Source organism: Eschrichtius robustus, chromosome 4 (genome assembly GCF_028021215.1).
Source record: "Eschrichtius robustus isolate mEscRob2 chromosome 4, mEscRob2.pri, whole genome shotgun sequence".
Taxonomy (NCBI): Eukaryota; Metazoa; Chordata; class Mammalia; order Artiodactyla; family Eschrichtiidae; genus Eschrichtius; species Eschrichtius robustus.
This window is the reverse complement of record NC_090827.1, coordinates 133,348,374-133,366,512: the sequence shown is the minus strand read 5'-3', so window position 1 is coordinate 133,366,512 and position 18,139 is coordinate 133,348,374. Positions and strand designations below refer to the sequence as shown.

Genomic DNA, 18,139 nt, shown 5'->3' with positions numbered 1-18,139 from the left:
TGAATAAGTATCAAAAGCCTTAAAATATTCATACACTTTGACACAGTAATTCCCATTCTAGGATTTTATCCTAAAAGGAAAATCAGAAATTTGCACAAATATTTATGTGCAAAAGAGTTTAGTGAATTACAGTACTATTCATAATTGTGAATGTTTGTAATTAATGTAAATTCCAATAATAAAATAGTCACACAACAGAATAAAAATAATGTTTTGGAATACTTAATATGTGAGATATTTATAACACACGATTAAGAGAAATAAGCATGTAAAACCATACCACAGAAAAAAGATCAGATGGACATAAAGACCAGTATGTGATAACAATAGTTATATCTACCTGGTAAGATTACAGTTGATTTTTAATTTTTTTCAGTTTCCTTTTATTTTCCAAATTTTCTATAATGAATATGTATTATTTTGTAATTAGATCATGTTACAATTTTTAAATAAAAAATCAGGTTATAATCTTTAAAAAAATATATTAGTTAGTGTTAAAAACAATACAACAGGCCCAAAATGGAATCGTTTATGCTAAGTCCCACATCACTAAACCAAGACTTAATTACAGTTTTGGCTCTCCCAGATATTCCAATCAAGAATTGCCTAATCAGCATAAATTAGGTAATCTGCCTGACAGACCCCTGCAATCCCCTAAAGGAAAGTAACCTTGCAGTAACCAATCCACTTTTTTGCCTAGTGTAACTTCCTTGCTCCCATTCCCTTCTGGCTATTTTCATTTTGTACAGCTCCCCAGAGTTCCCTTCTATCTGCTAGATTGGATGCTGCCTGATTCGAATTGACTTTTGCTCAAACTCTCAAAATTTTTAGTATGCCTCAGTTTATCTTTCAACATTAGGAATGATGGAACAATGGACTGTCAATGATACATCCAAAGCTTCTGTAGAAGAGGAAAGAACCAATAGTTAACAGAGAACTTAAATGTAAATAATAACTTTATTTTTACAATGATTTTAATGAAGGCATTTATCTCCACAGAGGAGAAAGCTAATATTTATTTGTAAGTTGCAAGTTTAATTCTTAATGTACAAAGAAAATAAAGGTCTTCATGAAATACATGCAGCCAGAAAATTTCTTTCCTTAACTATTTTGCTGTGAAATGAGATAAATGGATGTGAAAGTCCTTTATGAACTTGAAGTGCTTTACAAATCTATTACTATTACCATCAGAAGACTGTCATGTTCTACCTCTAGTAACTGCTGTGTGACTTGTCATAGGGATCATATATTTACACAAAAAATTATTTCCAAAGGTTGTGAAGATACTCCCAATTCTCATCACATTTAAGTAGTAAGCTGTCTCCTGGTTGACAAATGCAGACAATTGCCTTGTGTGATATCCCCACGTCAGCCTTAGAACACTGCACTCCTAAAAGGACAATGCAGCTTAAATCCACATTGGATACAATCATTTTCTTACTTTAGATATGGGAGAAGTGTCAGGAAACATCAAATGCTCCAGTGCTTTTAAAAGACCCCAGAAAGAGATTAAAAAACATGAGCAAAACCCAGCTTTTGTAGCTACTGTATGAATTCAGCTGCTCTAAATTCTTAGAAATCCTAAAGCTGCTCAGAGAAGGTGTTGGTTAAGTGAAGGTGGATGGTGGATGATGCCTCACTTGATTCATCAGCTATCACTGAGAATGAGTGAGATGGAAAATGGGCACAATTCATCTTTTTCTATGTAGCATAATGGGCCTATAATTTGGTATCACTATTTAACACAGGAAATACATAAGATTAGAGACGAGGAAGCCTTGGGTTTTTGCTCTAACTTCACCACTAATTTAAGAATGTGATCTTGGGTAAGTCACTTAACCTCTAAAAACATCAAATTTCTTATCAGCAAAGGTGACTCAATTAGATAATGAATTTGAAAACACTTTGCAAAATTAAAAGTACCAAGGAAATAATTCTTCCATTCCAAAAGCTTATGAACATCATTAAAATTTACCACACAGAAGAGCACACACAAACGAGACTTAACTGTGATCGACAGACAGATTTACAGAAGCGGTATCACATTAAGGAGGACCGCAGGTCTAATAAAGACAAACAATGGGCACCAACCTATGCCTGAGGAAATCTGGATTTTCACAGGAAACACAGAGCTCCTAGTGAAATGTTCTCTAGGTGGTATGGAGATGATCCAACAATATGTCCTAACTTCAAAAGGAGAGAACTGTATCTTGAAAAACCAAGAGGCCTTTAGAGAGACCGACAAGAGATGCATTAATACAGGCATCAAGCTCCAGATCAAATTAAAGTTTTACAGAGCTGTGAAAGAGGTCCAGAAAGAAGAAATTCTTGCAGGAGGTGGAGTCCTTGAAAGTTAGCTTTGATGGACAGATGATTAGGCAACTGACTGACCAACCTCTCTGGGAGGCAGCTTTAGCGACTTGGGCTATTCCTGAGTCTAAGAGGCAGACTCACAAACAATGCTAAGCAACTAAAAGAGCTTCTTATTGAATAGTAAAATTTATTTTCAAAGGGGAAGTAGGGGGTGTGACACATGTGGTAGTTAGCAGTCTACTACTGACTCTATCACCACTATAGCCAGAGAAGTCCGCTGATGCGGCAGACATGTTAGAAAGTGAAAGTTTGCCACAGCATACGATTGCCGTAGCTTTCTTCCCAAGCATTTCAAGAAAGAAGTTATAAGGCCAACTCCCATAATGATGCCTGTTACACAGTAAGGACAAGCCAGGGGCCTAGGAATTCAATTTTCCACAGGGTCCCGTCAATGTAGCCATATACTGACCCACTCTCTCATGGAAATAGCCGGAGAAATATAAATATCAAGACTATGAGCACATCACAGGCCTCACTGGAAAAGCCCCACACAGAAAAATGTGTGGGTGTGAATTTTTCCATTCTGGAAGGGTAAAGGCCTGAGCTGATGATGCTGGGATGAGACACTGAAGTCTTTAGAGAAGTGAAACAAGTGTAATAAAGTTGACACACAGATTACCAAATAGCCTTTCCCTTATAACTAATGTTAAATTTGTGGTTTTGATTTGAAAGGTACAGAGAGACATTCTGCAGTTTTTTAGAAAAAAAAAAAAAAAAAGGAAAAGATCATCATCATTGGTCTCTAATCTTTTCTAAAAGAAAAAATTATTTGTCTCTGATCTGGCTTTTTCTTCACTTTTTTCCCCTTGAGGAACTGTAACTCTTATTTTTAAATTTTAGGAAGATGTTTTATATTCTTCTGAATATTGCCTAATGCATAGATAAAAAGTACTGAAACATTTCTGTTCTTTTTATATACAATTAAGTGTTCCTTAGAATGTGTAACCTGGACTTCCCTGGCAGTCCAGTGGTTAAGACTCTGTGCTTCCACCGCAGGGGGCACGAGTTCAATCCCTGGTCGGGGAATTAAGACCCTGCATGCCTCGCAACGTGGCCAAAAGAAAAAAAAAAAGTAAATTATGCTCAAAGAATGTGTAACCTTTCCTGCCTACCCACCCTCATCTTAATCCTAAATTTACATATCTACATTTTAACCATGCTGTCAAAATTCGGTTTAAAGTCATGTTTCTTCTTCAAAATTCTTTATATTCACTTTTAAAAAAAATTAATTAATTAATTTGTTTATTTTTGGCTGTGTTGGGTCTTCGTTTCTGTGCGAGGGCTTTCTCTAGCTGCGGCGAGTGGGGGCCACTCTTCATCGCGGTGTGCGGGCCGATCACTGTCACAGCCTCTTTGGTTGCGGAGCAAGGTTCCAGATGCGCAGGCTCAGTAGTTTGTGGCTCACGGGCCCAGCTGCTCTGCAGCATGTGGGATCTTCCCAGACCAGGGCTCGAACCCGTGTCCCCTGCATTGGCAGGCAGATTCTCAACCACTGTGCCACCAGGGAAGCCCCTATATTCACTTTTCTTGAGGCAGCAATCACCTATTACCTGGGATTACACCTGTCTGTGTATGACTGCTCTATTACACGTCAGGTTGTTTGAGAAAGAACACAAATGGTAAGAATGTGGGCTTTGAAGTAAGAATATTCTGGTTTCAAATCTTGTTCTGCCCTAAACTGGCAGTAAGGGCTAAATAACCTAGAACAAATTATTTAACTTCTCTGATCTTCAGTTGTCTAATCTACAAAATGGTACCATCACTTCACAGGTAAGGCTTAAACTAGACTGTGTGCCTGTGCATTATTTTTTCTTTCTATATACCTGACAGCATAATAGGTGCTAGATAAATATCTGTTTAAAGAATAGACAAGAAATGAATAAGGTAGTAAGAACGGAGAAGTTACAAGAAATGTCTTTGAAGAAGGATTTCCTCAATTTTCCCCAGTTTAAATTAGCAGTATATATCTGTACCATCATTCAGGCAGTTAGTGCATTACACTGAGGACAAATGAACACAATCCTAAGTATCCTACCCGATATAATGACTACAAAAATATTGATCTGGTGTTATTTAATAACTATTTTTGTTACACTCATAGTGTTACAGATGCTTTAGAAGCTAAATCTAAATCTATTAAAGAGTGAAAACATAAAAAACTAGAAACTTGTGGATTGGTTTATATATGGCACACATAAAGTCTATTATAAAACTGGCATCAATACCCTTGGATTGAAACCCTTTTCTGAGTATTTGTTTGTCACAAGTTTTTTGCAGTACTTTATTTTTTCATAAAGGTGCTCCAAGAATTGTAATGGATACCCCTCTTGGTAACTTCTATTGATTGAGTTCTGGCTTCTGTATTTTAAGAGTCATGTTGGAATAACTGAGCCCAAATACCCCTGCTCTGAGGACTGCTCTCACTCCACAAGACACACACACACACACACACACACACACACACGCACACCCATACACATTCCATGGCTCACCATGGCCTCCTGGACTGCTTATTACCCTGCCTTCTGCACCCCCAGCCACAATAATTAGGCCAGTATTGGTACACCACGAGCTAGCCACATCACCTTTCTCCTAAAGAATGTATGAATGGTATCCAGAAATTCCAGTTAGTGAGCTTCCTATAAATAAACTTGGGGATCCCTATTGTTATGCTCATTTTCTGCCTTATATTTAAAGAAATATAAGCAATCTGTTCAACAGAGAGAGAGAAAGAAATGAAATGGACATAAGAGGGAGAAAAATATAAGAGCTCAGGTGGCCCCTGAGAGACTTGAGAAGAAGAAAAAGCATCCTTGATTCTGGCAACATTCCAACTCTCATTATATCCCCTTGATGCCCATCAAAAATAATAAAGGAGCAAAAATAAATCTGTAAAACAAATGACTAAAAAAAACTCCCATTAGCATTAGTAGTGCCCTTGTATGCAAACTCTTTTCTGAGTTTGTTTGTTAAACACCGTACCACTCAAAAAAAAAAAAAAAAAAAAAAAAAGGACAACAGACATTGAGATTTAAACAGATACAAGAAACATGTTAAAATTAAAACAGCATAAAACAGTGCCTCAAGCTCAGTATTTTATGTATTCTAATTTTAATACCTCTCTAGCTGATTGTATAAGAAGTAATCTAGCATGTTGTATGCATTAGCTCAGTCATCGTGGAGATAAAAAGGTAAAGCCATCCTGAAACAGGAAACCAATATTCTTCCTGTTTAATCAACAAATCTAAAAATTTATTCTTTTCAACTATTTATTCTTGCTCTTGTCCACCACAACATGGTGTTCCACACAGTTTTATGACAAAGAGAAATTTTTCATGAGCCTCTTTTGTATCCCCACCCCCTTAAAGAAAGAGGGAGGAAAAACTGTTTCACACAGAAGGCGTTAGTTGTATGAATTAGAACTGCCACCTTAGTGTGGGCTAATGTAACCAAGAGGGATTTCACCTACATCCATTCAGTCAGTTTATGGGGGTTTAAAGAAATTCCAAAGAGTCATCAGAAGAGGAAAAATAAAGGTAATGCTTTCTGCCACACAGGTAGAATCTTTGAAAGTATGTGTAATATGTAAAACATTTTGACACCCCCATCATATTTTTCCAGAATTAACAGTATAAATTGCTTCTCTTGTTCAAGAGCTTCCTATCAGCCTCTCTAATCACTACTCACAGTAACCTCAACTCCTGCCACAATGTACAAGATGCAACTCTTGTCTTGCATTGCACTAACTCTTGCACTTGTGGCAAACGGTGCACCTACTTCAAGCTCTACGGAGAACACAAAGGAACAAGTGAAGTCACTGCTGCTGGATTTACAGTTGCTTTTGAAGGAAATTAATGTAAGTTTATTCCCTTTCTTACTCAAATTATTACATTTAATTTTTCTAAGTGGAGTTTGTTTTTTTTAATAACAATCTGTTATGCTTTCTCAGAATTACGAGAACCTCAAGCTCTTCAGGATGCTCACATTTAACTTTTACATGCCCAAGAAGGTAAGTACAACTTTCTACATTCATTTACATTTTAATAGAATTGAAAGTAATGTGAAAATTTACACACTAACTGGATTAGTAGCACTTCATCTGAGAAGAATTAGTAACCTCAGCATCTTTTTTAAAAAAACCAAGTTTGATAATGGGCTTCTGAAAAATGGCTTTGCCAATATTTTTTTTTTATACGTACTTATGTGTGTTTTGGGGTAGAGGGAATGGGAAGAAAAGAATAATATTCTACTTTATTGCTTGGACAGTTTTAAAAAAGATTGTGTTGACCTACTGTTTTATTTAAAAATATAAAACTCTAGAGATACTTGATCATATCACTTTACCATTAAATTAGCAAAACTGGTATCAGAGGGCCCACATTAAAAAAAATCCTTTACTGTTTTAGGAAAGATTCCTAAGGATCTATCTTTGAGAGGCAGCATAGCAGTCATCCGTAGCACAGATTCTAGGGCAGATTATTTAAACTGAAATCTCAGCTCTGCCATGTCCAAGCTTTTGTAACCTTGGGCAAGTTACCCTCTTTGTGATTCAGATTCTTACTTACTTATGTAAATGATAATTATATATACTTCATATAGTTTTGTGAGGATTAAGGAGTAAATGTAAAGCACTCAGAACAGTATCTGGCATATGGTAAACACCATATAAGCATTAGTTATTAGAAGTAATAATAAAGACAAAATTCTTCCTGGAGAGTATAAAGTAAAATTTTGGACTTTCACATCTTTCATGTCAATAGACCTAGAGACTTCTGATGCTATATGACTTACGTTCCAAGACTAAAAGCTTCATTTGGTCGTTTGGGGATTCAGACAGTTAGCTAAGCATCACCTAAGCTCCTAGAGCTACGCCAGGCATGTAAAGTCTCCTAGTAGTCATGCCAGTCAACAGATAATGGGCGAAATCTGAGGCTAAAAAGAGCTTGTCCCTGGGTGAACAGCCCAGAAAAAAAATGGGATTTAAGGGTCATGAATGCAATCCCACTGACCCACTTCTTATAAATTTGAGGAAATTATACATCAAACTACCCCTTTAAAAGATAAAAAGGAGATAACTTAGAGATGCTCCTCCAACTTAATCAGAGTCACGTAACTCTTGCCTCCAGCAGCGTAAAGACACTAGACTGTTTTCTGAAGGAAAGAGCTCCAAGTTGTTCATGCCAAAAGCTTACGCCCTGAACTTGTAGAACTTATAGTAGCAAGTTTAAAGGGCGTTAGATGAAAATGTCATAAGATGTATGCGGTGTATTCCTACCTATCCCTTTAAAAAGTGTTCGAAAGATAACACCAGATGATGTGCATAATTTAGAGGGTGGTGGAATTCTTTGAAATCTAGCAGTTTCTAAATGACAAGGCAAAATCTATTTGAAACTAAAAGTAATGTGATAAACGCCACTCATTTGTTCATTTTACAACCATTCATGTTTGCAAAAGAATTTAGAGAGCTATAAAAACATTTAATTCAAAGGTTGTTATGCTAATGTTATAAAGAAAAAGAACTGAAATTTAACCCTGGCTCCACCTAGTCATATGGCCTCGGGGAAGACACTGAAATTCTGAGATTTAGTTTCCTTATTTGTAATATGGAGATAACACACTGCATTACCTATCTCAAAAGGTGGCTGTGAGACTTGGGCTTCTTTAGGACAAAACACTCTGAAATTATAATGTACCACAGAAGTTTGAAATATTATCATTATATATAGAAGGGTGTTATGTGTGTGTGTGTTTTTGTGTGTGTATATGTCTAAATTAGGAGGCCCATCCAAAAATCCTTCAAATATTGTAAGCTTTTACTTGATTTGGACAAATCATTTTTAAAAATGTATCTTAATGTACTTATTATAGAAAAGTAAAAAACTAAGATGCAGTTATATGTGCCTTGCTATATTGACCCATTACTAAATAGCTACAACTAACTAATCCATAAAATGTTGGAACTGTGACAGATGGCATCCAAGAGCTCCCTCTGTCCCTAACATTCTATGATTCTCAACTCTTAGATTATTAAATATTAGAATCATAGATTGTGATCCTATACTTCCACATTATGACTACTCTGGTTCTAATAATTTCTCTGCAGACTGGAAAAGAATTCAACCTATATTGGTGATTTACATTTGGGTGCAGAAATGTTGACTTTTTTGCAAAGCCAAATTAAGCTGAAATTAATGACTCATTATTTGTTAACTAACAGTTAATGCTAACTATGGGCAGCTGAACTCTCATTTTTCCAGTCTTATAATGTTGGTCCATCTTTATAGTAATGATGAAAACAGAGAGAATGGTAAAAACTATATACTGCCTCTGTTAATAAAATAAATTTTGATATTAACTTCTGATTCTGACCTTTAGTCAGGGCAAATTGACCTGATAATTACTTTTATTATTATTCAAGGCTACAGAATTGAAACATCTTCAGTGTCTAGCAGAAGAACTCAAGCCTCTGGAGGATGTGCTAAATGTTGCTCAAAGCAAAACCCAGAACTCGACAGATATCAAGGATTTAATGGACAATATCAATAGAATAGTTTTGACACTAAAGGTAAGCTATTACCTTATTTGCTCTCCTGGAAATAAAATAAATGGAAGGGCGTTTTAACGTGGTAAAACATTTTTGGTATTTGTGAAGTACTCATGCATTTTAAGTCCACTGTGAACATAACTCATTTTTATATTAGGTGGAGCTGGGAAGTGTAAGCTAGAGGGCTTCCACCTACCATCCATTCAGGGACAAGACCCCACTGCTGCACTCTGTCACCCCTCACATGAACACAAAATTGGGAGTGGAAGAAGACACTGAATTGAATTTCACAGAAAGCAGACAGGTTTCATTATATATTTTTTAATTCCTTCAGGTCATTTTCCAGAATAGCTAATTCTGATTACCTGAAAGACTTTTTAAATGAGATTTTCCTATCATCTGGTGGAAGAACCAAGAGATTTGTCTAAAAAAAAAAAATGGCAACCAGTAAAATGGCCAATGGACCAGATAATTAACTTTTTATTTAGAAGTAATACTCACTTTCAGGACCTCAAGTATTTTTAAATGCATAGGAAGCATGAAACATACAAGGAACTTGGGTGATGTGAGAAATTCATGGCTCTCTTTTCTCATCCATCTGCCAAAGTACAAAAATTCATGAATTAATAGATATCCTAAATAAACAGCATAATTTTAATTACAGTAGAACCAACTTTCTAAAAGTATGTAACTCTAGTTGTTTCCAAATAAGAGTCACTTTATTAGTAGACAGTCTCTTTCTATTTAATTTAAAAAAATACATTGAGATCAATGTCATCTACCCATTGATAGACTCAGTTTACCATCCATGCCAAGAATTTTGCTCTAAAATTCTTGACCAACATCAGAAAAACTCATTCTAAATTCTAGATGCAAAATTAATATAAAATTACATGAAAATCAGAAAAAGCAAGATACTTTAAAAAATCTAAACCCCCAAAAGGTTACAGTATTTAAATAATTATATGTAAGAGGGTATATAACACTGCAATAGTTTGTTTAAAGGGAATACTTTATCTCACTTGATTTATGTTTTCAGGATAGGAATTACTTAAAATCTGAAAAAGCCCCCTCTTTTAATCTCACCATATATCAAAATATTTTCTTCTTAGCTTGTCAGCCAGAGGCAGAGTTGAAACAGTTCCTATCAGCAGAGGAGGTTAATTTCTAAAAAGTCAGTCCACAAAATTTCTAATGTTTAGACTTCTAAAAATTGGGAAATTTATCTGCACTGATACTGAAGTGGGGTGGGATTCGTTATGAGTATTTTTGAAAATGTTCTTCATACAAATTTCCCCCCAAAGCTTATCCTAACTTACTCTGGGCTCGTTCCATCTTGCTTTGGGGAAACTATGAGGAGATTCACTCAAGCAGACTAATAGGAGATTTAAGGTTTAGAAATGAAGAAAGTATAATGTGCTTATCATTGTATACATGTAACCTATATTTAGATATAGATATAATTCGAGAGGAAAAGAGGCTTAACAACTTTAATTCTGCATGCAGCACTTAATGAAGTATTTGTCTAAAACTGTTTAAAAATGTTATTGTGCAAAATTCAGGAAAAAAAAATCTTGTGTTCATTAAGAGTGACAACTAACAAATGAGGAAAATTTTAGCTTTTATGTCACTATCACTGGGTATCATAGCATATAATTTTGGCACATCATTTTGATCATTTCAAGAAAATGTGAATGGTTAATATGTTTAACATACTTGAAAATAAAGGCCATAAGTCTATAAGACTTCAACTGAAAATAATTATATATAAGATAAACTACCCTGAACTAAAACAAAATTAAAATGTTTTCTTTTACAGGGATCTGAAACAAGATTCACATGTGAATATGACGATGAGACAGTAACCGCTGTAGAATTTCTGGAAAAATGGATTACCTTTTGTCAAAGCATCTACTCAACAATGACTTGATAATTAAGTGCCTCCCATTTTAAATGTATCAGGCTTTCTATTTATTTAAATATTTATATTTATTTTTTGATGTATGCTTTTCTACCTTTTGTAACTATTAGCCTTCAGATGATAAATATGGATCTTTTAAGATTCTTTTTGTAAGCCCTACGGGCTTAAATTATTTATCTTATTTATTTTTATGTTGAATTGTTAAAGATAATGTCTATATAGGTCAGTTAATAAAATTATTTAATAAAAACAAGCCCAGATATTTGTTATTCCGGGAATAGCACAGAGTGAGCACTAAAATATTTCTGAATTACTCATGTAAACTCACAAGATGGTTAAGATGCTTACAAAAGTCACTCTTCCCCTGAAGAGGTATGTGGAATACAGAAATGGGTTTCTCAAAGCTCTTGCTTTCTCCTTTCATGAGTTGATTAGACTCTTAATTCTAATCTGAGACTACCCCATCAAATTATACTATTTTCCTTCTCCAGGTCATGCCTTAAATTTAAATAAGATGCCAAAACAAAAACATTCTTGAAACCCTTTGTATAATTGGTGTGTCTTTCTATCCATTCTCCAACATCTTATACCTTGCTCTCTGCCCTCAGGAGGCTCACCTGTTTGACCTATATCAAAGCTCTCCCCTGCCCTTTGGCTTTCCATTGGGTCCTGCCACTGGGGAACCCTGGTAGGTTGTCTGAGGGACAGAAGAGATTCCCCTGACTTTCCCTATGGAGTAGCCACTGGATGGTTGTGCCTCTCGACCAAAGAACCCAGGTTTTCTCAAGGTGGCTCTCTTGAGACTTTTTCCTTCTGAGTTCTGCTAACCTTTCCCTCCACTCCTCCCTTCCAGCCTAAAGATGGTAGCACTTATACTATTACCAGCGCCAGGGTACTATACTATCCCTCGCAGTTTCCCTGTATGCTGACCACAGCTTTGTAAATTGTCTCTTTATTAGGTTCTCCTTGAATTATTCTGAGTATGCCATCTGTTTTCTGACTCAGACACAGTAGTTGTACCAGAAATAGCCCTAAGAAATAGATCCTCAAAATAGAATTCTGGGACCAGGTTGTTCATATATTCAAGGAATACAACAAAATAAGGACATGAGAAATCTATGGGATGTAGCATCCTGATTTTTCAAATTATCATCAGTGGTAGCACAGGATGAAATGCAGATAGAGAGCAAGATGTGAGATGAAATGACTGTGACATTTAATTGCTACAGCAGTAATAGTTATAAAAATTGTGATTATCACCTGTATTCTTCTGACGGTCTCAGACAGAGAATGAAGGGAAAAAATTAAAGTTATGAACACACAATTAAAGACATTCATGGGCAACCAGAAGTCCTCATTGGCAGTTGTGAAGGAGTTCATCTCTTGTAATCATAGGGCGTATATGGCAGAGAACAAAGCAAAGAGTCTGATGTAAGGTCTGCAAAGAGCTAGTGCCACTTAAAAGCTTAAGCCCTCCAGGTCTCCTACAGTAAGGATGGGGAAGGAGTGGGGCTCTGAGATATGGGATGTGGATGTTCTGCCAGACATAGAGACTGAGAACCTTAAACATCTGTCTTTCCTGTTGACAGAGGCAACTCCTTTTCTTTAATAGAATCCGTTCTGAGGAAAAACGACTCCTTTACTTAAAAACCTTCCAATGACTCACAAATTGAGGACAATTTTCCTCAGAACACACCTCTACCATCTTTCCTTGCCTCCATGTCTAAAATGGGAGTTAAGATCTCAACATTCTGGGGCAATGAGATACAAAGTGTTTAGACCAATGGGGATGAAAAATAAGTCATGTTTGGGCTACTTTAATTGTGATGAATGCAACTCCCTGGGACTCCGAATTTAATGATAACTTGCAAATGGCATTAACAGCTGGTTGAGTAAATGCTAGGACTCTACAGTGGCCTCTTTTAATGATGTTGAAATGCCAGAGCTTCTTGGTAGAAGATGGAGTCCAAAGGACCAGGGAACTGGAAATGCTGAAATGGATCCATTAGGTACAGTCTTCTCATCTTGCCCAGGAAGACTTTACGAAGTACACTGCTGAGAGGGACACTAGCATCCACCAGAGTTCTGTTGTGTTTTCATTAGGCCAGAAATGACAGACCGTGCTGCAATGGAACTGGTTTCCCTGATCTCACTGGGGAATAACGTAATCCTGGAATGATAAAGGCCAGGTGACAGCACTTAGCCCTCAAAGACAAAATGGAAGCAATCACCACAATAAACCACAGGGCAGAGTGCTAATCAAAGTGTTTTATCCAAAAAAGATCTTAAATGGTGGCTACCTGATTGCAAGATCCCTAAAAATTAGAAGATTCTAATTCTGTTGGGCAGAAATGAATTTTGAATCACCGTAATTGGAATTCATGACCTGTTCCAAGTTCCTGGATTTAAGCCACTTCATATACCTGGTATTCCTGCCTCAGAAGGGGGATGGATGCAGGATCCCTTGAAGGAAGGATCCTGTAATATGGCCACAGATATATACTGCAAAAATTTCCCCAAGCCATTTTGGAAGAGATATTTACCAGGGAGACAACTGGCTGAAGAATGGGAACTATCAAGATATTCTGGGGGCTATTAGATAATGGCCCTGAAGGACCCTATAATTCTGAAACTCCACTGTGAGGCACCAGTCAGAATGGGGACTTAGCCTGCTGGAAGATTAGTCCAAGTCCCTCTCAGGAGGGCCCAAAGGGATCACAGATCCTCCTGTAGCACACCCCCATAGTGGCCAAGGAGCTGCACTGTTCAGGACTCCCTTCAAGAGAACGTATTCTCCAGGGAGCAGAGTTGACTGACAGTCTCTAGCTATTGCCATTTGCATTTACATAACATGGGCAACAGAATACATTAACGGTCTTGTCCCAGGGATATATCAATTTTACTGCTCTCTATCCTAATTAGTCTGGACAGTACTTGATCATCTTACTATTTCAAAGAATATCATGCGGGTCCATTACATTGACGCTTTTATGCTAACTGGATTTGTTGACAAGTAACAAGTAGGAGTAGTGCCTGAGTAAGGCAAATGTGGGTTAGAAGAAGGGTGACAAGTTCAGGGATGTGTCACAAATATGAAGTTTCTAAGGGTCCAGTAGTTTCATGCATGTTAGGAGGTTCCTCTACAGTGGAGGGCAAGATGCTGTGCCTTGAAAGGCCAATTACAAAGAGGTACAAAGCTTGGCGAGCCTCTGGGATTTGAAAGAACGCTACATATGCTACTCTGACCCATTTTTGAAGGGTAACTCATAAGGCTGTCAGTTTTCAGTGAGGCCCACAGCAAGAAAGGGCTACACAGCAGGCCCAGGCCTCAATACAAATTCTTCAGCCACATGAAATTTATGACCCAGCCGACCCAGTGTTATTCAAAGTGTTTGTAATAGAGATGTTAAAAGCCTGTAGAAAGTCCCCAAAAGATAATGACCACACAGTCCTAGAGTTTTCAGAAAAGACCACACCCTACACTGCAGATAAGTCTCCATTTAAAAGCAGCTCCTGGCTTGTTACAAAACCCTGGTAGAGACAAATGTCTGACCATAGGACACCAAAAGATTATGCAACCTGAACTGCCCATCATGAACTAGTTATTAACTGATGTACTGAAACATAATATTGGGCAACAGAGCACATTTCACTACAAAATACAAGTGAATGGGTATAAACAGGTCCAAGAGGGACAAGTCAACTTTATCAGCAGGCAGTTTAGATTCTCATGGTATGTGGCTTAACCCCGCTCCCTCAGCCTACTCCTTCGGCTTCTTGCGGAGTTCCCTACTACAAGAGAGAAAATTGAGGGCCTGGTTCACAAATGGATCTGCACCAGATGTGGGTATCAGCCAGAATGGATGATCACAGAGTAATAACCCTATTCAGATTTGTACATTTGGTTACCCATTTCATACTGAAGGAGAAATAGACAGAGGTTTAGATCTAGAATAGACTGATTTATGGGAAGTGACACATGAGACTGCCAGATGATTGGGGGTATGAGAAAGAAAATGGAAAATTGGTGAGAGGGAGGTCTGAAAAAGATGTATGTGAATGGGCAGAGAATCTGAAGATATTAATGTCCCACTGTAAAGAAGGCTCTCATTATTCAGGTGGACAAGATGACCCTTCCTGAGGATGCCAGCCAGCCTCTTTCTCTGGTCAATCCAGTGCTTATTCAATAGGCTCATGAACAAAATGGCCACGGTAGCAAGTATGGAGATATGCATGAGCCCAACAAAACGGTCTTTCACTCACAAATACTGATCTGGCTACTGCCACTGCTGAGTGCCCAACCTCCCCAAAGCATAAGCCAATGCTGAGCTTTCAATATGGCACCATTTCCCTGAGGAACCAGCTGGGATTGATTATACTGGACCTCTTTCACTGGGGCATGAACAATGTTTTGTCCTCAAAAGGATAGATCCATGTTCTAAACACAGATTTTCCTTCTCTGCCTCAAGTGTTCTGCAGCACCACTGTTACTAGATTTACAGAATGCCTTATCCATCACAACACTGCCTCCAACCAAAGAATATAGTTTATGGCAAAAGAAGTGTGGCAATAGGATCATGAGCATGGATTTCACTTATCTCACTACATGCTCTATCATTCAGAGGCAACTGGCTTGGTAAGACAGTGAAGTGGCCTGTTGAAAGTTCAGTTATGAACCTGCTTGGAAACAGTATTATGAGGATCAAGTGCAGAATGCTCTATCTGTGTTAAATCAGCAGCCAAAATATGGTACAGTTTCCCCCAGAGCCAGAGTGCACAGGTCTGGGAATCAAGAAGTACAAGTAATGGTAAGCCATCTATTATACTAAATGACTCACATGAAAAATTTTTTTTACCTCCCATTAATAAAACCTTAGCTTGGTTAATTGGTCCTAGTGCTCAGTGAGACATGTGTCTACCAGGAACATTAACTTCTATCAGAAAACTGATTACCTGGGAGCTGAGACTACCTTTTGAGTATTTGGGGGCTTTTCATGCAGCTGAACCAACAGGTACATATTGTACTGGCAGAGTAGTTGATTTTGCTGACAAGGGGAAATTGAATTCCTGCTACAGAACAGACGTGACTGCTACACAATAGGTAACACTGTATTTGGAACCCAGGAAACTCAGCGGGGCACCTTTTAGCTCTCTCTTTCCAATTGTACTGATCAATGGAAAACCGTACCAATCCTCAAAATGCAAGAGCACCAAAGATTCAGATTCCATAGAATTGAGATCTGGAGTCTACCACCAGTCAAAGAATTCCGCCCAGCCAAAGTAATGGCAGAGGATAAAGGGGAACATGCAAAGAGTATTGAAAGAAGGCAGCTATGATTACCAACTTTCATGACTGTGAACTTTCATGACTACCAACTTTCTTGGCTATTGACCAGAGACCCAGGTAGTTATTTTACTTGTTTTTCTTTTTGGGACTTCATATAGTCTCACTTTCTTTATGTGAAAAACACTGGTGGTGTGCCTAATATTTTAAGTTTCAGGAACGTATCACTGAACGGAAATTACCCCACAATGATACCAAAATTGATGGAATTTCAAGTGTCTCCTTTGCTTGAGATACAAACTTTTCTCCCAAATGAAGAAAGTGAGTTTATGTTAAGGAACAAAGGAAAGGGGTGAACTGTGCCAGATATTTCCATTTTCCCCTTGACAACTTGACATCCTCTTTACCCTAAGCTGACTTACATACATTAATGTGCTTTCCTGCCTTCTGGTTTCTAGTTGAGTTTGGCCAAATCCCTGGTAAGAGTTGGATGAAGGATCACCTCAGGATGGCCTCAGGATGGCTGACCAAAGGTCATACACCTCTCAAAATAGCCCTTTCTTTATGACCCTGACCTTCATTTTTCTAGTAATCTCCTCCTCCCTTCAAGCCTAAGTGTGGTACCAGTTCCCCTGTGTGAGGACAGCAAGCAGCGCAGGCAGGTCTTACAGGTTATATTCCTCATGAGAAAGAATGTGGACAACAGACATCCTGGCTTTTTTGCTGAGAGTATTTTCCAAATTATGGCACAGGGAAATAGAACTCAAGTGGCAGACCTATGAGGAAATAAAAGTAGGAGTTCAGGGTTGTCAAAGTGAATGGGATTTGAGAAGCAAAACAGAGGGAACTGTGGAAAAGAACCCCATCCATATATCTACATACAAATTCCCTTCAAGGGTTGATCTGTCACCTGCACATGCATAGGTTATGACACCTTCCAACAACCAAAAGAAATGGCAGAGAAAAAGCAGGTATGAGGCAAATGAGCTGTGTGGTGCTGAGGAGACACAGACTGGAGTTTAAGCTCTGCCATGGGGGAAGGGTCTAGTAAACACATCAGGATTTAAGATAAGAGAAAAGAAGGGGCAAGGCCCTAGGTAAATGAGCCTTAGAATAAGGCCATCTGAAATAAACCAGCTCTCACAAAGCCTAAAACCAGGATTCAACACGATGAAAGGTATCCACCAGAGTCTACTTGCCTTCTCAAGACAACATAATCTGCTTTAAAGATAACATCATCAAATCCACATCCAGAGCCTTTACAATATTTCATCCACATGTGGCATCAAAAAATTATGAGGCATGCTAACACACACACACATTCAAAATTACGAGGTAAAAACCAATAAAAATCTTCAACGAAGAATTCAGATATAGGTATAAGTCACAGACTTCAAAATAACTGGTTAATATGTTGAAGAAAATAGGGCATTAGTTCTAAAATATAGATGAAACTATAATGAATTTTTGCAGAAAGTTGAAATATATTTTTAAAAAATCTAATGAACATTCTAGAACTGAGAAATACAGTATCTGAAATTAAGAAATCACTAGATGTGTTTAAAAGCATACTGGACATAGCAGAAGACTGGAATAGTGATCCAAAGACAGGCCAATAAAAAAATAACCAAACTGAAGACCAGAGGAAAAAAGGAAGTAGAAACAAAAAGAACATAAGAAACAAGTGGAACACAGCAAAAAGATCTAACATACAGGTAACTGGAATCATAAAAGGAAAGGGAAAAAAGAGGAATAAGCTATATTTGAAGGTATAAAGGCTAATAATTTTCATAAACAATTAAAAGACATTTACCTACAGATTAATGAAGCTCAGTAAAACCCAAGCAGGATAAATACAAAACAACAAAAAACACCCATACAAAACCCTCAAATCCACACCTAGGGAAATCACAGTCAAACTGTTGAAAAGCAAAGACAAAAAGCAGCCAGTGGGGAAAAAGGCAATGCCTTCAGCAGAACAATAATAAAATTGTTGGCTAATTTTTCAACAACACTT

General features: G+C 37.5%; 1 protein-coding gene across 1 annotated transcript; it reads left to right on the top strand.

The window, feature by feature from the left end:
- Positions 1-6,082: 6,082 nt before the first annotated feature.
- On the top strand, positions 6,083-10,847 carry IL2 (interleukin 2). The gene is made up of 4 exons (XM_068542334.1): positions 6,083-6,229; positions 6,323-6,382; positions 8,792-8,938; positions 10,737-10,847. Exons 1-4 carry the CDS (start codon positions 6,083-6,085, stop codon positions 10,845-10,847), a joined length of 465 nt encoding a protein of 154 aa, XP_068398435.1.
- The last annotated feature ends 7,292 nt before the right edge of the window (positions 10,848-18,139 follow it).

What these genes read in the sequence shown, in the direction of transcription:
- IL2 (XM_068542334.1), top strand. Translation starts at nt 6,083, where the DNA reads ATGTACAAGATGCAACTCTTGTCTTGCATTGCACTAACTCTTGCACTT. An exon ending in TGCTTTTGAAGGAAATTAAT is followed by an intron (nt 6,230 to 6,322) that starts GTAAGTTTATTC and finishes ATGCTTTCTCAG; the next exon opens with AATTACGAGAACCTCAAGCT. An exon ending in ACTTTTACATGCCCAAGAAG is followed by an intron (nt 6,383 to 8,791) that starts GTAAGTACAACT and finishes TTATTATTCAAG; the next exon opens with GCTACAGAATTGAAACATCT.